This window comes from Alosa alosa, chromosome 22 (assembly GCF_017589495.1).
Source record: "Alosa alosa isolate M-15738 ecotype Scorff River chromosome 22, AALO_Geno_1.1, whole genome shotgun sequence".
Classification (NCBI taxonomy): Eukaryota; Metazoa; Chordata; class Actinopteri; order Clupeiformes; family Clupeidae; genus Alosa; species Alosa alosa.
In genome coordinates this window covers 29,368,334-29,393,333 of record NC_063210.1, presented here as the reverse complement: position 1 = coordinate 29,393,333, position 25,000 = coordinate 29,368,334, and the positions used below count along the sequence as shown (strand labels likewise).

General features: G+C 43.2%; 1 protein-coding gene across 1 annotated transcript in view; it reads left to right on the top strand.

The window, feature by feature from the left end:
* The first annotated feature begins 2,008 nt into the window (after positions 1–2,008).
* The window catches only part of pitpnbl (phosphatidylinositol transfer protein, beta, like), a 29,233-nt gene continuing 6,241 nt past the window's right edge, over positions 2,009–25,000 (top strand). The window contains exons 1-8 of the mRNA XM_048232737.1: positions 2,009–2,105; positions 2,622–2,652; positions 2,911–3,056; positions 3,142–3,233; positions 6,858–6,865; positions 7,573–7,647; positions 16,053–16,136; positions 17,318–17,395. Coding sequence (XP_048088694.1) covers positions 2,086–2,105; positions 2,622–2,652; positions 2,911–3,056; positions 3,142–3,233; positions 6,858–6,865; positions 7,573–7,647; positions 16,053–16,136; positions 17,318–17,395 — 534 coding nt within the window. The 5' untranslated portion in view covers positions 2,009–2,085. The remainder of the gene's footprint in view (positions 2,106–2,621; positions 2,653–2,910; positions 3,057–3,141; positions 3,234–6,857; positions 6,866–7,572; positions 7,648–16,052; positions 16,137–17,317; positions 17,396–25,000) is intronic.

Sequence of the window (25,000 nt, the reverse complement as noted above, 5' to 3'; positions counted from 1 at the left end):
AGGTCTCTAACCAGGGTGCAACATTTAAAGAGTTAGGCTACATTGTTAATATTTGCAATTTCAGATTTGGTACTGGTCAGCTAAAAGTAGCCTAGTAGGCCTGCAGTACTTTCACGCCTAACAATAACCTATATTAATTTTGTCACCTTTGCTAAATTTACCTTTTGTTGAGCTTTATTTTACCGTTATGTGTGTGTGCTTTAACATCAGTAAAGCTTTGGACTTCATTCATCATTTTGTTCTTCCATTGGAAATGACTACACTACGCACATCTCTATGAAATAATGTATCTAGGCTAATCTATATTTTAAATAAGCAATCATGGAAACAATAAGCCAATGCAGCCTATTACAGATATTGTGAGTAACACAGGAATTACTGAAATTTAAATTGTAATGCGTTACCTTATTTTGTTACCCTATGAAGTAACGAAATTACAGTAACTTGTTACCCCCAACACTGCCAGTAATTAATTTAGATATAACTGACATCTGCCTTGCTAACAGCCTAACCTGTAATTAATTTAGCTGTAACTGACGTCTGCCTTGCTGTAATTGTAATTAAAGCAACACCAAAGAGTTTTTTGTACCTTAAAATATTGTTTCCAAAATAGTTTCAGTGTTTCATCAACTCGTAACAGGGTGAACGGCACTTCTGCATTCTCTTCGCGACTCTCTATCGGCTATAACCGCACTATGCAAGTTTGCTAGATCGGGTAGCGGATCTGTAGTTTGATGGAATGAGACATAAGAAATTACAAATTTGACTTGCTTCTGATATGTCGCAATATATCATACATACATCGTTATTTCCAAAGCCAGTGCTGGATAAACAAATAGCGTGCGTGCGACAGGAAAAGTGCTTTGGTGTTGCTTTAAGTTAGCTGTAACTGACGTCTGCCTTGCGGAAATTGATTTAGCTGTAACTGATGTCTGTTGTTGTAGGGCTGCCAGCGTTAACGCATTAATCGTGAGTTAATTAAGGACCAAGCATGACACTGATTCATACATGCAACATGTCCTGAGTAATGTTTACTCATTAGTTCAGTGTCAAGTTCAAGTTTATTTGTGATATGTCAAGGACAACTGTAGGCTTAAATGAAATGTTTGTGGTGAGACTCGGGTATTCTACAGGCTGCAGCAGCTGAAAGATATCACACAAATTCACACTCCTTGTCGATAACATTAGTATCCTATACTTTACCTTACCAGGCAAAACCCCGTGGTTGCCTTGCATTATTTATTACTGAGTGCATCTTCAAAAGAACAAAACGCGGAAAACTATGTTTTAGGATATGACAGAATATCTACATACATTTTTACAGGGGGTCGTATTCGCACGGGATTCATTTTACCCAAGGTATTTGTTCCGGACAGTTTTACAGAAGGTAAAAGTCGTCGTAATTTCTACAGATATTCTCCGTATAATTACTGACATGGCACATTTGGACAGAACTAAAACCCCTGGTAATAATGACTTTACCCCACATCTCCACGTAAAACTAATCCCATCCAACTAATCCCGTCCAACAACTGTATTTGCTTAAAAATATGCTGTAAGACGCTTGTGAAAGAAGGATATGCAGCTTTTAAGCAACAAAAACAGCATTCACATTAACTGTTGGACATGAAAGGCCACATGGACTACAAACAAACAACAACGTGATGACAAAAGTGACGACGAGCCCCCAACTGGGCAAGTAGTAAAATTTCCCCAGTTTACTAGCCTACTTGTTATTCCCACATGAAGCAACGTGACTGATGATGTTATCACTGGGAAAATGTTTTAACCATGCACATGAACGCACCGTTAGTGTGAGTACGCCCTTAGACATTTTTCATAAAAACAAATCGATTGGAATAAAAAACTCAATTTAAAATCGATTTGTTTTTTTGCCCAGCCCTAATATACTTCTCCTTAGATTCTAAATTATCTTTAATTTAACAACACATGTTATTATCGTGTGTATGTGTGCGCGCGCGCGCGTTGACGCTCATGTCCGTACAGCCCGTATTGGGAACGCGCTTGTACAATTTCCGGCGACTGGGTTCTGTTGTTGGATGTACCGTTCTGTTCTGAATCAGGATGGTACTCGTCAAGGAATAGTGAGTACATAACTGTAACTGTTTTAAGTGTGTTTCACATTCACACTTGTGCACAACTGAAACCACGAGCAAATATTAATTTAGGTGTATACAATATTACATAATCGCCCACAGTAATGTTCTGGCAGTGATTTGGCGAGCTAGCATTGGCTAACATACATATTAGCCTCCTTGCTAGCTAGCTAGCTTGGACGCTATCTGATATTTTGTTCCGCTGACCAATGCGCAGATATGTGCGCTCTTTGCTGCATACAGTATCTTGATAAATATACATCGTATTACGCATATAAGTCCTCAATGGCTGAGAAAATAAATCGTGCCAGGAAAGGCTCAGAGGATTTGGTGTGAAGTCGCATAGAGGGGCGGCTCATGCCCGTTATGGGAGCGCTAGCGGGGAGATGGTGTGGACAGGGTGGTCATTATTAGCTAACCGATGTTGTTGACGTTATAATGCTAAGCAGCGGCCGAGCCCGTTATTCTAACGTCATCCCTTTCTGTATTTTGTGTTCTCCCCAGCCAAGTGCTGTTGCCATGTTCTGTTGAAGAGGTAAGGTGTATAGACCCAATCTTAAATGTGATGCATTTACACAATCGTTTTGTGTGTGTGGACTAGCCGGACACCTGCATGTTGCAACAACAATCACTGGGCAGTGGCGCTAGCGCTGCATGTCGCTCTTGTATCTGCTTTTTGTACCAACTGTGTTGACCGCGGCTGGCGTTGTTTATTCTCCCCACTGTGATGCACAATAGTGAGTAGTTTCCTCAGTTGTTATGTAATGCTCCCGTTCCCCACGCGACCCCTCAGTACCAGGTCGGGCAGCTGTACTCGGTGGCGGAGGCCAGCAAGAACAACACGGGGGGCGGCGAGGGCATCGAGATCCTCCGCAACGAGCCCTATGAGAAGGACGGAGAGAAGGGCCAGTACACTCACAAGATTTACCACATACACAGGTGAGAAGCACTCTCTCACACACACACACACACACACACACACACACACACCTGCCATTCCCTGACCATGCTGTCTCGCCCCCAGTAAGGTGCCCGGCTTCATCCAGATGTTTGCTCCTGAGGGAGCGCTCGTGTTCCATGAAAAAGCCTGGAATGCCTACCCATACTGTCGCACCAGTGAGTACACACACACACACACACACACACACACACACACACACACACACACTGTCAGAATGCATACCCATACTGTCGCACCAGTGAGTACACACACACACAAACACACACACACTGTCAGAATGCATACCCATACTGTCGCACCAGTGAGTAAACACACACACACACACACTGTCAGAATGCATACCCATACTGTCGCACCAGTGAGCACACAAACACACACACACACACTCTATCAGAATGCCTACCCGTACTTTCGCACCAGTGAGTACACACACACACACTGTCAGAATGCCTACCCGTACATTCGCACCAGTGAGTACACGCACACACACACACACACACTGTCAGAACGCCTACCCGTACAGTCGCATCAGTGAGTACACACACACACACACTTTCAGAAGTATAAGTATATCTACTCTTTTGATCCCGTGAGGGAAATTTGGTCTCTGCATTTATCCCAATCCGTGAATTAGTGAAACACACTTAGCACACAGTGTACACACAGTGAGGTGAAGCACACACTAATCCCGGCGCAGTGAGCTGCCTGCATCAACAGCGCCGCTCGGGGAGCAGTGAGGGGTTTGGTGCCTTGCTCAAGCAGTGAGGGGTTTGGTGCCTTGCTCAAGCAGTGAGGGGTTGGGTGCCTTGCTCAGGGGCACTTAAGCCATTCCTACTGGCCGGGGGAGCAGTGAGGGGTTAGGTGCCTTGCTACAGCGGGCGGGGAGCAGTGAGGGGTTAGGTGCCTTGCTCAAGGGCACTCATGGGCACTGGGGCAGCCGTGGCTACCGGTTAGGGCTTGGCACTTATAACCGGAGGGTTGCCGGTTTGAACCCTGACCAGTAGGCACGGCTGAAGTGCCCTTGAGCAAGGCACCCAACCCCTCACTGCTCCCCGAGCGCCGCTGTAGCAGGCAGCTCACTGCGCCGGGATTAGTGTGTGCTTCACCTCACTGTGTGTTCACTGTGTGCTGAGTGTGTTTCACTAATTCACAGATTGGGATAAATGTAGAGACCAAATTTCCTACTGGTTGGGGAAGCATGAAGCCCTAACCAGTAACTAACTCATAGCCCAATAACCAGTAGGCCACGGCTGGTATGTTGTCACTAATGTAGCTGCTTGATGTAGCCCAATAACCAGTAGGCCACGGCTGCCTTGTTGTCACTAATGTAGCTGCTTGATGTAGCCCAATAACCAGTAGGCCACGGCTGGTGTGTTGTCACTAATGTAGCTGCTTGATGTAGCCCAATAACCAGTAGGCCACGGCTGCCTTGTTGTCACTAATGTAGCTGCTTGATGTAGCCCAATAACCAGTAGGCCACGGCTGGTGTGTTGTCACTAATGTAGCTGCTTGATGTAGCCCAATAAAAGTAGGCCACGGCTGCCTTGTTGTCACTAATGTAGCTGCTTGATGTAGCCCAATAACCAGTAGGCCACGGCTGCCTTGTTGTCATGTAGCTGCTTGATGTAGCCCAATAACCAGTAGGCCACGGCTGCCTTGTTGTCACTAATGTAGCTGCTTGATGTAGCCCAATATATAATATAAATGGATTCAGTCTGACTTTTAAACATGCTTATCTAAATGGATTCAGTCAGACTTACAAATGCATTTAGATAAGCATGTTTAAAAAGTCAGACAAATGGACAACCTACTATGGTGAGCTATTCTAAGGAATTATACTAAGGAACTATGCTTAAGAACTCTACTGAGGAACTGTACTGAAGAAGTATACTGAGGAGTATAGAAGAGTTATATTGAAGAGTTATACTGAGGAGCTCTACTGTGGGGGTCATTCCATGTCAGTTCAACCAGGGCCCACGCACTTAGGTCTCAAAAAATTCTGAAAAAAATACCAGGTGTACCTATGTTACCCAGGAGACACACTGTAAAATTACTCTTATGTAAGATCAATACTTTCCAAGATACAGCCAGTTTTACAGGGGAGGGGGTGTCGATTTTGTTCGGCCTCTTTTTTTTTGTCAAAGTTCACAAGCTCACAGCGCAAGAACTAAACCATGTAGGAGGCTCACATTTTGCATGCTGGTACATAATAGGAATAGTATGTAGCAAAATCGTCACGTTTGGTCTGGATAATCCTGCATGGCCATAGCTGTCCCTCAAAGTTGATACAAATTTTATTGGAGTTTTTGGCTGTGCTCTGTTTAAGCCTTCAGAAGACATATTTGTACTCAACATAGGCTCTTGATTTATTTTCCTTACTGAGATAAGTAGAAACACTCTCACAAAAAACAATGAACAGAAAATAAATTCCTTCAGGGTCTGAACAGCAGACTTTACAAGTCTTAAAAAATCATTTTGGTTCTCATTTTCAGAGCACCCAAACACCTTGTGGGAATATACAAAGATTTTTAATATTTTTTTCTTTATTCTCCATGATCTTTTCTTTTTAAAAACACCAATTTGACTTGTCTTATGCAAATCTTTCTTTTTCACTTTCCACCCTGAACATGGGCAAAATGCACCATTGACATCAATATGTTTTGTACAGAGCTACCACAGGTTACTCTATACAACCACAGGTGGCAGTGTGGTGACTCTATATAAAACATATGAGAAATGAATGAATATCTGATAGATAGATAGATAGATAGATACTTTATTGATCCCCAAGATGAAATTCAAAGGTCTGGAGTATCTGATAGATAGATAGATAGATAGATACTTTATTGATCCCCAAGATGAAATTCAAAGGTCTGGAGGATCTGATAGATAGATAGATAGATAGATAGATACTTTATTGATCCCCAAGATGAAATTCAAAGGTCTGGAGTATCTGATAGATAGATAGATAGATAGATAGATCCCAAGATGAAATTCAAAGGTCTGGATATCTGATAGATAGATAGATTGATAGATACCCCCAAGATGAAATTCAAAGGTCTGGAGTATCTGATAGATAGATAGATAGATAGATAGATAGATAGATAGATACTTTATTGATCCCCAAGATGAAATTCAAAGGTCTGGAGTATCTGATAGATAGATAGATAGATAGATACTTTATTGATCCCCAAGATGAAATTCAAAGGTCTGGAGTATCTGATAGATAGATAGATAGATAGATAGATAGATACTTTATTGATCCCCAAGATGAAATTCAAAGGTCTGGAGTATCTGATAGATAGATACTTTATTGATCCCCAAGATGAAATTCAAAGGTCTGGAGTATCTGATAGATAGATAGATAGATAGATACTTTATTGATCCCCAGGGATCTGATTGATAGATAGATAGATAGATAGATAGATAGATTCAGTCATTTCCCAAGCTACCGGTGATACTTCGATTTGGAGGATATGATATCATGCCAAACTGACATTAAAATTAAAACAACGAGCAAAACATAGCTAATGATGGAATTTGTACAACCCTGTCTGTCAAAATGACCTTCATGACCTCTCTGCTGAGGAGCTCTGCTGAGTATGGATTGTTTAGTTTGATTTCTTTACTCTGGTCCTCGAGCCAGTTAGTAAACAGCTGTTCAGACTTTGTTTTGATGGTGTTAGTGTGTGTGTTTTGATGGTGTTAGTGTGTGTGTATGAATAAACTCACACTCTTTCTCTTTTTTCCTCCTGCGCCTGGTGTCTCATCATCTCCAGTTGTTACGGTAGGTCTTACTGCCACACACACACACACTTACTCATAAGATAATACTTTATTTGTCAGACATGTCCGAAATGATGATTACTGTTTTAGACTGCATTCAGTACATTCAGTACACATCTATATTGAAACGTCCTGTACCTAAACGTCCTGTACCTAAACATCCTAAACGTCCTGTACCTAAATGTCCTGTAACTAAACGGTAGTTAGTATATTTAGTACACATCTGTATTGAAATGTCCTGTACCTAAACGTCCTGTACCTAAACGTCCTGTACCTAAATGTCCTGTACCTAAATGGTAGTTAGTATATTTAGTACACATCTGTATTGAAACGTCCTGTACCTAAACGTCCTAAATGTCCTGTACCTAAACGGTAGTTAGTATATTTAGTACACATCTGTATTGAAACGTCCTGTACCTAAACGTCCTAAATGTCCTGTACCTAAACGGTTGTTAGTATATTTAGTACACATCTGTATTGAAACGTCCTGTACCTAAACGTCCTAAACATCCTGTACCTAAACGTCCTCCACCTAAATGGTTCCGTATGAATATGAATATGTGTACCTTTACTAGTATGTGTGTAACTAGTATGATTCTCTCTAGTATGATTCTCTCTTGTTATCTTCTGAATTAATATATGAATGATTTCTTTCTTTATGATTGTGTGTGTGTGTGTGTGTAATTGATTCTCTCTTGTCTTCTTCAGAATGAATATATGAAGGATGATTTCTTCATTAAGATTGAGACTTGGCATAAACCAGACATGGGAACCAGCCACAACGTAAGCCTCTCCTAATGCTTACACACACACACACACTGTGCTGCCCGCCTGCAAGTAACACCCCTCGACGAGGCCTTTCTAACGGACCTACAATCTTTTACTAGCGTCTTCCCTATTGGACATATAGAACCTTTGCCCCTAATCTAAGTTGTTAGGCAGATTATGTCTTAAGTAAACAAATTATGTTTGGCCTTCAGATATTGTCTGAAGACACAGGTTATAAAAGTTGGCACAAGCAGACCTGCAGAATCACCACAACCAAACACCACAGGGCTTAAATTTCACTGCGGGATTGCGGGTATTGCGCATAATTTGTTCAAGTCCCGCAACTCTAGCCATCATAATGCGCACACGCACACACGGAGAGAGAGAGAGAGAACCACTTTGCGCTTACGCAAATAGGCTACGCTACCATGGCAAACTTTTACATCTGGAAAGAGCTCCTTGGTAACTATCCTGCTAGCTCAGGTCACGTCAACACTTGATCCCAGAAAGATTGTCTTCGACATGTCAACATTTATTGTATCTAATGACATAGAAAACATAATGATTTGCATACACATACCGCACTATGCACAACTTTTATTCACTAGCGACTACAGCCTAAAACCGTCAGGTTGAAGGGGGGCTAATTACTCCATAGAATTACTCTCAGGTATTTTCTTAAAGTGACAGGCACTCAATTACACCTACTCATTGCCAATGTGCACTCAAATGGACCTACACACCACATTAAAGATATGCCTAAGTGTTATAGGTTAAACGTCAATATGAGGCATTCAAATGACTAAATATGTTTAGCTAGTAGTAATTACTAGTAAAATGCTATACTTTAAAAAATGCATTATTAAATAAATACACTCTATATGAATTCAAAAATATATTATAGAAACATATCACATAAGCTATCATTTTCAGTGTGTGTTTGTGTGTGTGGAGAGAGTCAAGCAGAATCTAGGATGTCCACTGTTGTGAATGATCCCACTACAGTATATATTACTGATGACGTCAGGGTGGTGGGGGCCCCAAAATCAAACACTTTTTTTTAAAAAGTATCGAAGTATTGAAATCGCAATTCTTGACTTGGTATCAGAATCGACCCCCCCTCCCCCCCAAATTGTGTAAATCCCCCCTACATGAATAACCTAAGGGGGGAATTCCCCCCCCATTTTGAAAAATGAATTTTAAGCCCTGCACCAGCTTTTAAACACAGAAATACCCTTGCCCAGAATCAAACCGCCAGAGCAGGGGTGGGCAACTAATTTCCCCAAGGGGCCACATGACAAACTGGGACTGTTGAGGAGGGCCGGACTCAAAATACCGAACTCAAGTCTGAACTCAATTCTGTTCAATTCTATTCTGTTCTTGTTTAACATTAAGTAAATGATATGGTTTTGTTTACTAGTCGTAAGAACAGATGAAAATGTTCTTGAAAATGAGGGAGACAAAGGAAAAACAGCAATATTTAATCTATGTCCAGTATTTAATCCTCATTCTCGAAAATGATTTTTTGACATTGACATTTTTTTCAGTTTTCAAAGACTGATATAAAAAAAGTACTACAATATCTATATAATTAGGCTAGGTCATGAAAATGTGAAGGAGTCAGTACAACCGAGGCCTGTGCCACCTTTTCATCAACACTCAGCAATATTTCATCATTAAATCATTACCATCATTAAATTAACTCTATGCAGAATTAGACTACGAAAATGTGGAGCAGACAATAGTAGGCTGTCATTAGTTAATCAACATGCACAAAGAAAACTATTTTAAAAATGTAGGCTATGTTTTTGCTTTAACTTTATGCACATAACTGTGATTGGTGAACTTCGCTCTGTGTGTTGAGCGGCTGCTTCAAGCAACCTGTGGGTAGTAGCATCATACTAGTTAAGCTAACATAAGCTTTGAAAATAAACTCAGACATATTTTGGTTACAATTACGGGGTTATCCGATTGTAAACTGTCTATCTGCCAGTAACGTTTTGAAATGAACGCCCGTATAAGCCAGCGAGCAGCAGTAGGAGTTCGTTCTAACAACCTTTCTTGATTGGTAGCGGCGCAGACATAAGAGACACAAAACTTTAAAAGGTTTACGCCCGGCGTAAAGGCAACTGCATTGTTAATGCAGAAAGCATAAATTCTATTCACCAGCACATCAGTGAGGGTGTTTACGTCATATGCATCCACGCACAAATGTATGGGCGTACAAATAGCAGTCGCTTTCAAAATAAAAACAACAATATTGATTTGCATGCATTATCTCTATGCTAGGCTCTTGACTATTGTTCTTTCACGGACCTTACACGGGCCGGATGTGGCCCGCGGGCCGTATGTTGCCCATGTATGCGCCAGAGCATACGGTTACCGTATAGTGAAAAGTTTATATAGGATAAATATAGACCAGAGCGTACGGTTATCATATATATAGGAGAAATATACACCAGAGCGTACGGTTATCGTGTATTGAAAAGTTTAGATAGGATAAATACACACCAGAGCATACGGTAATCGTATAGTGAAAAGTTTATATAGGATAAATACACACCAGAGGACCTCAACACTAACACAACACTAAACCCAACACTGGAAAGAGAGTTTAAGGGAAGGAAGGGATAGAAAATAATAAGTTCATGTCACGCTGTACTGTTCCCAGCTCCTCCAACACCAGCACAAATAATAGATGAACCAAACGTGACATTACAACTAACGTTATTTCCTCCAACCCCAGCGTGAATAATAGATGAACCAAACGTGACATTACAACTAACGTTATTTCCTCCAACCCCAGCACAAATAATAGATTAATCAAATGTGACATTACAATTAACGTTATTTCCTCCAACCCCAGCACAAATAATAGATTAATCAAATGTGACAGTACAACTAACGTTATTTCCATCATGCATTCTTCTCAATAGAGCTAGTTAGAGATAGAGATCCATAGTCCACGGTTATTCTTCTCGATATGAGCTAGTTATCCATAGTCCACGGTTATTCTTCTCGATATGAGCTTGTTAGAGATAGAGATAGCCTGCCATATTCTACTCTCACACAGGTCTCACTGAATCCAGCGTTCTCTCCAGAAACACTGGAACACAGCAACACTAGCCTATGGACCTGGCCCACAGCAACACTAGCCTATGGACCGTGCCCAACACTGGCCCACAGCAACACTAGCCTATATAGCCTATAGACCGTGCCCAACACTGGAACATTGAAACACTAGCATATAGCCTATGGACCTGGCCCAACACTGGAACATTGAAACACTAGCATATAGCCTATGGACCTGGCCCAACACTGGCCCACACCAACACCACCAACCTATGGACCGTGCCCAACACTGGCCCACAGAAACACTAGCATATAGCCTATGGACCTGGCCCAACACTGGAACACTAAAACACTAGCATATATCCTATGGACCGTGCCCAACACTGGAACACTGAAACACTAGCATAAAGCCTATGGACCTGGCCCAACACTGGAACACAGAAACACTAGCATATAGCCTATGGACCTGGCCCAACAATGGAACACAGAAACACTAGCATATATAGCCTATGGACCTGGCCCAACACTTGCGATGGCAGGCTTTACCTTTACAAACTGTCATAGTATAATAGGCTATGCAGTTTCTGGCATCCATAAAGCATTTGTATATAAATGGCCAACATAACTTAACTGTAGCCTACATCTGACTCATCTTCAGGGGCGAGCAACGTTATTCTCCTTCAATAACATGACACACAACTTTATTTTTATACATTCATTTGATTTACAGGCTAGCCTACATGGCGATTAAGCACATTGATTAACAGGCTAGCCTACATGGCGATTAAGCACATTGAAGAGGCTTTCTGTTCATTATATTCATTATATCACATTTTATTTTCATAATTTTCATTTCACACCCAATGTTGCACGTCATGCTTCATTTTGCTGTTTGGTCCTGGCTCCGCAATATGCCGGCTTGTATGAAGTACCAGGCTGGCAATGTTTGGCCTAGTTTTTAGACACACAATGCGGCAAAAAGACGCCTCCTCTTCCTGTGAATGTTGCACAATCTCAGTGTAAAAAACGAAAAAATAAATAAATATTAAATTGATGGTCATGAGGCTGCATTGCACATGCCCCCATCAACACCATACGATGCACACATGCCCCCAACCCACCATACGATGCACACATGCCCCCAACAACACCATACGATGCACACATGCCCCCAACAACACCATACGATGCACACATGCCCCCAACCCACCATATGATGCACACATGCCCCCATCAACACCATATGATGCACACATGCCCCCATCAACACCATACGATGCACACATGCCCCAACCCACCATATGATGCACACATGTCCCCATCAACACCATATGATGCACACATGCCCCCATCAACACCATCACGATGCACACATGCCCCAACCCACCATATGATGCACACATGCCCCATCAACACCATCACGATGCACACATGCCCCCATCAACACCATATGATGCATGCCCCAATGCCATATGATTACACCATCAACGCCATCATGATGCACAACACCATACGATGCACATGCCCCCATCAACACCATATGATGCACACATGCCCCCATCAACACCATATGATGCACATGCCCCCATCAACACCATATGATGCACACATGTCCCCATCAACACCATACGATGCACATGCCCCCATCAACACCATATGATGCACACATGTCCCCATCAACACCATATGATGCACACATGTCCCCATCAACACCATATGATGCACACATGCCCCAACCCACCATATGATGCACATGCCCCCATCAACACCATACGATGCACACATGCCCCCATCAACACCATACGATGCACATGCCCCCATCAACACCATACGATGCACACATGCCCCCATCAACACCATATGATGCACACATGTCCCCATCAACACCATATGATGCACACATGCCCCCATCAACACCATATGATGCACACATGTCCCCATCAACACCATATGATGCACACATGTCCCCATCAACACCATATGATGCACATGCCCCCATCAACACCATATGATGCACATGCCCCCATCAACACCATATGATGCACATGCCCCCATCAACACCATACGATGCACACATGCCCCCATCAACACCATATGATGCACACATGTCCCCATCAACACCATATGATGCACACATGTCCCCATCAACACCATATGATGCACACATGTCCCCATCAACACCATATGATGCACACATGCCCCCATCAACACCATATGATGCACACATGCCCCCATCAACACCATATGATGCACACATGTCCCCATCAACACCATATGATGCACACATGCCCCAACCCACCATATGATGCACACATGTCCCCATCAACACCATACGATGCACATGCCCCCATCAACACCATACGATGCACACATGCCCCCATCAACACCATATGATGCACACATGCCCCCATCAACACCATACGATGCACACATGCCCCCAACCCACCATATGATGCACACATGCCCCCATCAACACCATATGATGCACACATGCCCCAACCCACCATATGATGCACACATGTCCCCATCAACACCATATGATGCACATGCCCCCATCAACACCATATGATGCACACATGTCCCCATCAACACCATATGATGCACACATGTCCCCATCAACACCATATGATGCACATGCCCCCATCAACACCATATGATGCACATGCCCCCATCAACACCATACGATGCACACATGCCCCCATCAACACCATACGATGCACATGCCCCCATCAACACCATATGATGCACACATGCCCCCATCAACACCATACGATGCACACATGCCCCCATCAACACCATACGATGCACATGCCCCCATCAACACCATACGATGCACACATGCCCCAACCCACCATATGATGCACACATGCCCCCATCAACACCATATGATGCACACATGCCCCCATCAACACCATATGATGCACATGCCCCCATCAACACCATATGATGCACATGCCCCCATCAACACCATATGATGCACATGCCCCCATCAACACCATATGATGCACACATGTCCCCATCAACACCATACGATGCACATGCCCCCATCAACACCATATGATGCACACATGTCCCCATCAACACCATACGATGCACACATGCCCCAACCCACCATATGATGCACATGCCCCCATCAACACCATATGATGCACATGCCCCCATCAACACCATATGATGCACATGCCCCCATCAACACCATATGATGCACACATGTCCCCATCAACACCATACGATGCACACATGCCCCAACCCACCATATGATGCACATGCCCCCATCAACACCATATGATGCACACATGCCCCAACCCACCATATGATGCACATGCCCCCATCAACACCATATGATGCACATGCCCCCATCAACACCATATGATGCACACATGCCCCCATCAACACCATATGATGCACATGCCCCCATCAACACCATATGATGCACACATGTCCCCATCAACACCATATGATGCACATGCCCCCATCAACACCATATGATGCACACATGTCCCCATCAACACCATATGATGCACATGCCCCCATCAACACCATATGATGCACACATGTCCCCATCAACACCATATGATGCACACATGTCCCCATCAACACCATACGATGCACATGCCCCCATCAACACCATATGATGCACATGCCCCCATCAACACCATATGATGCACACATGTCCCCATCAACACCATATGATGCACATGCCCCCATCAACACCATATGATGCACATGCCCCCATCAACACCATATGATGCACACATGCCCCAACCCACCATATGATGCACACATGTCCCCATCAACACCATATGATGCACACATGCCCCCATCAACACCATATGATGCACACATGCCCCCATCAACACCATATGATGCACATGCCCCCATCAACACCATATGATGCACACATGCCCCAACCCACCATATGATGCACACATGTCCCCATCAACACCATATGATGCACATGCCCCCATCAACACCATATGATGCACATGCCCCCATCAACACCATATGATGCACACATGTCCCCATCAACACCATATGATGCACATGCCCCCATCAACACCATATGATGCACACATGTCCCCATCAACACCATATGATGCACACATGCCCCAACCCACCATATGATGCACATGCCCCCATCAACACCATATGATGCACATGCCCCCATCAACACCATATGATGCACACATGCCCCAACCCACCATATGATGCACACATGTCCCCATCAACACCATATGATGCACACATGCCCCAACCCACCGTACGATGGACACATGCCCCCAACCCACCGTACGATGCACACATGCCCCCCCACACACACACTCACCTGTACTGTGCTTTCCGTATTTCTTCTTTTAATAACAAACTGTCTCTCCATCTCTCTCTCTCCATCTATCCCTCTTTCCCCCTCTATCTCTCTCTATCCCTCTCTCTCCCTCTCTCTCAATCTCTCTCTCTCTTTCTTCCCCTCCATCTCTCTTTCTCCATCTCTCTCTCCATATATATCCCTCTCTCTCCCCTCCATCTCTCTCTCTCTCCATATATATCCCTCTCTCCCCTCCATCTCTCTCCCTCTCTCTCAATCTCTCTCTCTCTCTCCCCCTCCATTTCTCTCTCTTTCTCCATCTCCCTCTCTCCCCTCCATCTCTCCCCTCCATCTCTCTCTCTCTCCATATATATCCCTCTCTCTCTCTCTCCCCTCCATCTCCCTCTCTCCCCTCCATCTCTCCATCTTTCTCTCTCCATATGTATCCCTCTCTCCATCTCTCTCCCTCTCTCTCTCCATCTCTCTCTCTCTCTTTCCATATATATCCCTCTCCATCTCCCCTCCATCTCTCTCTCTCCATCTCTCTCCATATATATCCCTCTCTCTCTTTCTCCCCTCCATCTCTCTCTCTCTCCATCTCTCTCTCTCTCTCCATATGTATCCCTCTCTCCATCTCTCTCCCCCTCCATCTCTCTCTCTTTCCATATATATCCCTCTCTCCATCTTTCCCCCTCCATTTCTCTCTTTCTCCCTCTCTCCCCTCCATCTCTCTCTCTCTCCATATATATCCCTCTCTCTCTTTTCCTCCATCTCCCTCTCTCTCCCCCTCCATCTCTCTCTCTCTCCATATATATCCCTCTCTCCATCTCTCCCCCTCCATCTCTCTCTCTCTCTCTCTCCATATATATCCCTCTCTCCATCTCTCCCCTCCATCTCTCTCTCTCTCTCCATATATATCCCTCTCTCCCATCTCCCTCCCTCCATCTCTCTCTCTCTCCATCTCTCCCCCTCCATCTCTCTCTCTCTCTCCATCTCTCCCCCTCCATCTCTCTCTTTCTCCATCTCTCTATCCGTGTCTCAGCCTCATGGTCTTCCCCCAGAAGAATGGGAGGAGGCTGAAGTGGTTCCCATCGACATAGCAGATCGCTCCCAGGTGGACGATGTGGTGAGTGTTCTAACAGGACGATGATGTAATGAGTGTTCTAACAGGTAGATGATGTAATGAGTGTTCTAACAGGACGATGATGTAATGAGTGTTCTAACAGGTAGATGATGTAATGAGTGATGTAATGAGTGTTCTAACAGGTAGATGATGTAATGACTGATGTAATGAGTGTTCTAACAGGTAGATGATGTAATGAGTGTTCTAACAGGACGATGATGTAATGAGTGTTCTAACAGGTAGATGATGTAATGAGTGATGTAATGAGTGTTCTAACAGGTAGATGATGTAATGAATGTAATGTTCTAACAGGTAGATGATGTAATGAGTGTTCTAACAGGACGATGATGTAATGAGTGTTCTAACAGGTAGATGATGTAATGAGTGATGTAATGAGTGTTCTAACAGGTAGATGATGTAATGAGTGTTCTAACAGGTAGATGATATGACCAATGAGTGATGCAAATAAGTGTTCTAACAGGTAGATGGTGTAATGAGTGATGTAATGAGTGTTCTAACAGGTAGATGATGTAATGAGTGATGTAATGAGTGTTCTAACAGGTAGATGATGTAATGAGTGTTCTAACAGGTAGATGATGTAATGAGTGATGTAATGAGTGTTCTAACAGGTAGATGCTGTAATGAGTGTTCTAACAGGTAGATGATGTAATGAGTGTTCTAACAGGTAGATGATGTAATGAGTGATGTAATGAGTGTTCTAACAGGTAGATGCTGTAATGAGTGATGTAATGAGTGTTCTAACAGGTAGATGCTGTAATGAGTGTTCTAACAGGTAGATGCTGTAATGAGTGTTCTAACAGGTAGATGATGTAATGAGTGATGTAATGAGTGTTCTAACAGGTAGATGATGTAATGACTGATGTAATGAGTGTTCTAACAGGTAGATGATGTAATGAGTGTTCTAACAGGTAGATGATGTAATGAGTGTTCTAACAGGTAGATGATGTAATGAGTGATGTAATGAGTGTTCTAACAGGTAGATGCTGTAATGAGTGTTCTAACAGGTAGGTCTCTCTGCCCCTCCCTCTCTCTCTTTCTACCTTCCCTTCTCTGTTTCTTCCCCTCCCACCTCCCTCTCCCTCCTTCCTTCCTCTCCCCCCTCTCTCTCTTCTCTCTCTCTCCCTCCCCCTCTCCCTCCTTCTCTCCCTCTCTCTCTCCTGCAGGATTATAAGCCAGATGAGGACCCTGCTATATTCCACTCAGAGAAAACAGGCAGAGGGCCACTAGGACCCGGTTGGAAGGTGCTCTCACACACACACCCCCTACACACACATTTTATATACTTTATTCGATTCCACTTTACAAGTCAAGTTACATTAGGAATCAAATCTTCTGAATAATCCAGTAGATTAAAGCAGTTCAACAATCTATCATGAGTTTACAGATTCAGGGGTATAGGAAGCCTGGTCTCTTCCAAATAAACATGCTTCCTATAATTGCTGATATGGAACAGTACTTCACTAGCTGCTTGGCCTTAGTTCTATATAGTCCCCCAATGCAAAGTCCACGGACCGCCAACCTATGTACATGACCTTGGCTACCAAACACTAACACAATGAGCTGGCATTTGTATCCTAGGTTCTCAATGGCAGAAATCAAAGGCTGGTATTTGAGAGTTTTTGTACAGTATGAGTCCTCCATAAATAGGTCAAAAGCACATGACACTTCAAATATTTTAACTTTTTTAGCATTCTAAAAAATGGAGATAATGTCCGGTGTGTTTGCAATTCCAGAGACACACTCACCCACACAAACACTCACTCACTCTCACACACACACACACACACACAGACACACACGTACGAGACTCCGATCCACAACCTTCTGTGAGAGTCCCTGTATGAAGATCTGGTTTGTGCTTTGTTCACCTGGTGTGTGTGTGTGTGTGTGTGTGCGCAGTGATTAAAGTTCTCCGTCGCTAGATCCCAAAAATATGCTTCTTTTCTGTCGCATGTGAACTCTGGCTTTTGATTTTAAACTTGTCTTTACGGTTCCCATGTCATTAACATGCTGCAATTATAGGCTTTAAATGAGGTAAAAGTGACACCAAAAGCTAAACTCACCTCAGCATGATATACACTGAGGGTTGAAACATTAAAGCGGAAAACCCTTGCCAGGAGAGGACATGAAACTAGCGGTCAGAGCTACGTCACTACACGCACAGACTATGTGACAGAATGCACAATAACCATAGGAAATGCACAATATGAAAGCAGTTATAGAACCACAGCCTTCCTTCCTATTTGTGTGTGTGTGTGTGTGAGAGTGACAGAGACGGTATAACTTGTCACTATTGTTCTAACTCCTCTAACTTACAGCTACGCGACTACATGCAGAGACTATGTGACCGCATGCAAAAATTCAAATGAAAGTAGACATAGAACCACATAGAACCAGCCTTCCTATTTGTGTGGAAATAGGCTGGACTAGTCCACTGAAATCCTTTTTACTGCAATTTTTTTTTCTCGGCTCGAGGTGCTACTTAAAATTCTTCAAGGTTCAAGGCGTCCCTGTGTGAGCACAGATAGGTGTGTCTGAAATGTCAGCTGGAATAGTGATGTCGCCTGGAATAGTGATGTCAGCTGGAATAGTGATGTCAGCTGGAATAGTGATTAGTGATGTGAGCTGGAATAGTGATGTCAGCTGGAATAGTGATTAGTGATGTCAGCTGGAATAGTGATGTCAGCTGGAATACTGATTAGTGATGTCAGCTGGAATAGTGATGTCAGCTGGAATAGTGATTAGTGATGTCAGATGGAATCGTGATGTCAGCTGGATTAGTGATTAGTGATGTCAGCTGGAATAGTGATTAGTGATGTCAGCTGGAATAGTGATGTGAGCTGGAATAGTGATTAGTGATGTGAGCTGGACTAGTGATGTCAGCTGGACTAGTGATTAGTGATGTCAGCTGGAAAAGTGATGTGAGCTCGGCGAGGAGAGATGCTTAGGGATGTCACAGGTGGACTAGTTGAAACTTTCAACTTCTATTAGAAAAAGACTTTGAGATTAGTGTAGCAATGCAGAATAGGCAGTTTTCTTCTAATGTTGTTAAAATGAGCGATATTAGACAGAAGTATAGACATAACGAGTTAATTTGATGAAGAATTCATGCAGTTAGAACCATTTAGATCGGCAAAAAGGGAAGCAAGGCGTCACTTTATCAGTATAGCATATCTGTATATATGGGGGCAGCCGTGGCCAGAAACTCATGAGTTTCTGCAGTCGTAATGGTACCAACTTTTATCTCGTAAATTACCCCACTAATAATGCCCTGAATGGTACGAAACTTCTACAGTAGTACAACTGTGTTCTTTACTCATAAAACAATTGAAAAGCATTGAAAAGTTTGTAAATACACCAGGAGTTTATTTAATTAAGACTTGTCTGATGGATTCTACTATCTGCTACTATATCGCTGCGTCGACGTTACTTCCGTGATTTGGGAAAAGCCCGTAAAAGTCCTGGCAGGAAGCATGCATAAGGATGTTAGATCCAGGAATGCACTAATATTTTGTTCGTAGTACCAGTTTGCAACAATTATTAGTTAACACTAAGTTGTAAACACTTCGGAAAAAAAATATTAAAAACGGGATATATATACCAAAAAACGTTGATGTAATCGCTTCCTGCCAGGACTTTTACGGTAGGGGTGTGAATCTCTCATGTAAAAGACGATACGATTAGCATCTAGATACATGGGCACGATTCGATACAAGAAAAGATACATGTTCATAAAAAACGATTCATTACGATTCGATGCGATTCGATTCGATGCAATTCGGTGCAGTTCAAGAATGAAAAGCATTCTGAAAGATTTTTTATCATTTGCTCAAGGTGCACATTCATTTTATATTATCAATTATCATGGTCATGGTTGTCAATTAGGCAAAAAAAAATGTGTGAATATGATTATCTAAACTGAGGTTTGTATCATATACTGTATTGAAAATGAAAAAAGAATAGTCTACATTTCAGTCAAACACAGCAGCCAAATACAACATAAAAATAATTTTTTAGAGACTTTATAGATTTTATAGAGTTATATCTGATTGCTTTCAAGGAGCTGTAGCCTATTGTTGAGGTAAGACAATACCGAAATAAAATAAAACAGTGCTTAAGACACTGTTGGCTTTTTCTCATGGTTACATGCTGCTATTCCGACATGCCGCTACTTAGACATTGGCGTCTAAGAGGCCGTTTACACGACACTGCCGGGTGGATTTTCTCTTACTGCTTTAACGACTCTGGCAAGAAAAAACCTTGCGTGTACACACAGAGGTGTAACTGGCTAAATGTGCTGTAGTGCATATGCCAGACCAGTCAATGGCGCCGCTGTGCAGAAGCTTCACGATAATTTCGCGTGAATCGCGTAGAAGAAAACATTGTTGAAACAGTTTGTTAAGCCAATCGCATGAAATAAGGAGACTACAGACAATTAGGTTTTCAATTCAACTGTTAAACTAATAAAGTTCATTTTCAAGTTATGTGACTGCTATGTGAAATTTCAAATGTTTAGCCTACGCATTGCATTAGGTCTGAGCACCACTGGAGAAAACACTAACATGCAGTAAGCTAATGTTTAACTAAGTTAAGCTAACATGTGCTTCTAACTTAGCCACTAAAGGCTGATAGGCTACATTGTGCACATAAATCATGACAGGGGAAAGAAAAACATTTTAATATGATAAATAAATGGTTTGGTTTGTTTTGACAAGCAACATGTCAGGTCGAGTGCCGTGGCTGAGTTGAGAGGTGGGGCTATGTCGTCATAAAGTTGCTGGCTTCGCACCTACAGGCGTCTACACGGCGAAAGTTAGCCGGCGGTTTCAAAAGTTCCCACTTCGGAAGCCGATTTCAAAAGCTGTCGGTTTCAGTCTCCTAAACTGCCGGCGTCGTGTACATGCAAGGCTTAACCGTTAACAAAACCTCACCGGTTTCACAAAAACCGGCGTCGTGTGCACGGCCCCCAATTGTCGAAGTGGCGGCATTAACATTAATTTTCAGGCGTCCCACTACTGCGACATTTTTTTTTTCATTGTCGGAGTAGCGGCACTTGACCTTTTTTCAAACGTCCTGCCATTCCGACACGAGGTCATTAACAGTGCCATAGCCAGGATTTTTCAACGGAGTGGACTTTTGCAAAGTAGGCCTAGGGTGGGCCTTTATTTTTTTTATTCCAATATGGGTAGTATAGCCTAGGCCTACAGTAATCGTCCCAACTTTAAACAACACACGATTTCATCACAGCTCAGACGATTCATGGCAAAAAAACAATAAAAGGCTACATTGATAAATAGCAGGGGCAACAGGATTGGATTCTATAATAGCCTACGCACAATAACTTCAACCGAATGAAACCGGTTAGTAACCGAATGTAAGGTTAGTCGCGTCTTTAAGAGTGCGCCTCACACACACCAGCTCCGTTGAACATTGTATTTTTCGTGTTTAAGAGCTAAAACAAGTTGATTAGAGAGTCACATTTGAAATGTCGGGTAGTCTAAATTATAGCCTATAGCGCGTGCATCTCAGTGGAAGAGATTTTGGAGAGAGAGAGATTTATCCTATGATTGTGATGATTATTTGTGTCTGGTGGTAATTAGACTATACTAGAGTATAGATACCTACGAATTGTTTTGAATAAAAAAAGATAAGACAACAAATGAAATGTGACCCTGCAAGGCGAAACTAGTCGTTTTGGTAAAATTTACAAAATTAAGTTATTGTCCCTCATTAGATGTGGATATTTGGAGGTTAGGATAGCCTTCAAGAAACAAGGTTATCACAGTTGCTGTGAGACATACGGCCCTTCTCCAGTCCCTCTCAAAATCAAAACACACCCAATTCACGCTTGGACTTTTCAATTATGTTTTTCTAAATGTTGGGACTGATGGACACTGAACTCTGGGGGTTATTTGAACGTTCGTTGTAAAGTGGTTTACTGTAAAAGGAGCGTCGGATATCCCGCCTGTCTTTGCACAATTATAGGGCCATGATGATGCATGCGATAGCCTAGAGTCGAGAGAAAGAAGACTAAATAAATATGCAGGCATGTTATGTGCAATTCAACAACTGCACGCATGACATATAAAAGATATATTCCTAGCCTACATTATTGTGTAGTAAATTGAGTTTATCTAACCTGCTGGCAAGCCAAAATGCGTTGCACATGGCTTTATCATTGTCCTCTAAAATGCAATATAAGCAACTTGAATATATCGCACACCCAGTTTGAACACCCTGATGGACACTGAACTCTGGGGGTTATTTGAACGTTCACTGAAGTGGTTTAGGCTACTGGAGCAAGAATTCCGCCCGTCTTTGCGCAATTGGCCATTGATTGACGGCCATTAATGAATTATTATAGGTGGCTTGCACGCACAGAGTTTGTTTGATGCATGGAGTTTCCGACCGTTTTCCCCCGAGAGCTTAGAGAATAAAATGAGGAGAGCTACCTGTGTTTTACATATAATGTGTAACATTTATTCACATGGCCAGTTCAAAATCACCTAAGGTTTTGACTGAAATGTGTGCAGATATCAATTATTGGGAAAAACATTGTTTGGAGGGGATGGCGGGTGGATTGTTGATGTAGCTGCAGGTGCAGATGACATGACTACAGCTCATCCATGCATCTAGGATGTTGGAATTTGATAGGATACAGGAACTGAGATAAATTGAAAATGAGGATTGGTAATGTCGGAATAGCGGTACTAAAAAAAGTCGGAGTAGAGGCATGTCGTAATAACGGTATGTCGTAATAGAGGGTTGTCAATAATGGGATGTTGTAATAAAGAGTGAACCCCTTTTCTCATATAGCCTACAAGACTAAAATAGGCCTACATGTCAATGAACTCTCTGGGCTTATTTTGTTCCAACGGTAGACCTAATATGCAGAAACCTATAATGCTACAAGTCTGAGTGAATATGAACAAAATAATAGTAATTTGTAATTTGTGTTCGTTTTAGCAGCAAGGGCCAAATTATTCTTTAACATTAAGGAAATCCCTTCATCAAACATAAGGCTACTCTACAGACTATCATTGCTTTTTAGGAATGCTATAGTAAGTGTTTAAATATTGCGCTGGACTTTGAAAAACAAAAGAGTAAAAATTGTCAAACAAACGACCGAGTGCGAGTTGTCACGTGCTTAAGTTGCAGTAGATATATGGGTAATGAGGTCCTTTGACAACTTTGGGCAATGAAGGTAGCCAAAAACGAACTGCATTACCCACAAATCCGTGCCACGTGTAGCTTCAAAACAGGAAGTGGGATGAACGCGCTGCTTGCAACGTAAATGAGAGTCTGAGCGAGCAGAAAAGGTTGTGAACCGATTCGTAACAAGTAAATCGATATAGCGACCGGTTCATTTCAGTTTTATTCCGATACGGGGCTTCACGTATTGATGTAGCCGTATCTTACACGTTAAAAACGGATACCGATACCTATCGGTTAATCTTTACACCCCTATTTTACGGGCTTTTTCCAAATCACAGAAGTAATGTCGACGCAGCGGTATATCCCTTGATGAAAACAGCGAGAGCCAACCTGTCCCGTGGCATCAAGGAAGCAAAAAAGGAATACACTCACAAGATAACCACCCACTACAAAGACAGCAGGAACGCACAAAGCCTATGGCAGGGCATTCAGGCCCTCACGGACTACAAGCCTGCGCCACAGAGCTGTGAGAGCAACATCCCTCTGCTCAACAACCTGAACCGCTTTGCTCGCTTTGAAGCACAAAACAGCACCTGCCCACAGAAGACCCATCCCCTCTGCATGAGCAGCCCCTGTGCCTCTCTGCCGACAGCGTGAAGAGGACACTTGCTGCTATCAACACCCGTGAAGGCAACAGGTCCAGACAACATCCCAGGTCGTATGCTGAAGGACTGCGGGGGAGCTTAAGGATGTCTTCACAGACATCTTTAACACTTCCCTGAAGCAAGCCATCGTCCCATCATGTTTCAAAGCTGCCACCATCATACCTGTGCCAAGAAAACTGCTCCATCCTGCTTCAATGACTACCGCCCTGTGGCACTGACACCCATCATCATGAAGTGCTTTGAGCGGCTTGTCATGTCACATATCAAAGCCATTCTCCCCCACCCCTGACCCCTTCCAGTTTGCATACCGAGCCAAGCGGTCTACAGAGGATGCAATCTGCTCTGCCCTCCACCCAGCCCTCACCCACCTGGAAAAAAGAGACTCATATGTGAGATTGCTGTTTATAGACTTCAGTTCTGCATTCAACACCATAATACCACAACAACTCATCTGCAAACTTGACAAACTGGGACTCAGTACCTACCTCTGCAACTGGCTACTGGACTTCCTCTGTCAGAGGCCCCAAGTAGTAATGTGTGTTGGCAACAATGCCTCAAGCAGCATCACACTGAGCACAGGGGCCCCCCCAAGGCTGCGTGCTCAGTCCGCTGCTCTTCACCCTGCTGACGCATGACTGCACTGCAACCTACAGCAACAATCACATAGTGAAATTTGCTGACGACACAACTCTGGTGGGTCTCATCACCAAGGGCGACGAGACTCAATACAGGTTGGAGGTCGACCATCTGACCACGTGGTGCAGGGACAACAACCTCCTGCTGAACGTCAGCAAGACCAAAGAGATTGTTGTTGACTTCCGGAGAGGTCACACCCAACACCTGCCACTGACCATCGACGGTGCTGTGGTGGAGAGAGCGAGCAGCACCAAATTCCTGGGGGTGCACATCAGTGAAGACCTCTCCTGGACCACCAACACTGCATCACTGGCGAAGAGAGCTCAGCGCCGCCTGTACTTCCTCTCTTGAAACTCAGGCGCAGCAAGTGCTCCACCAGCCATCATGACC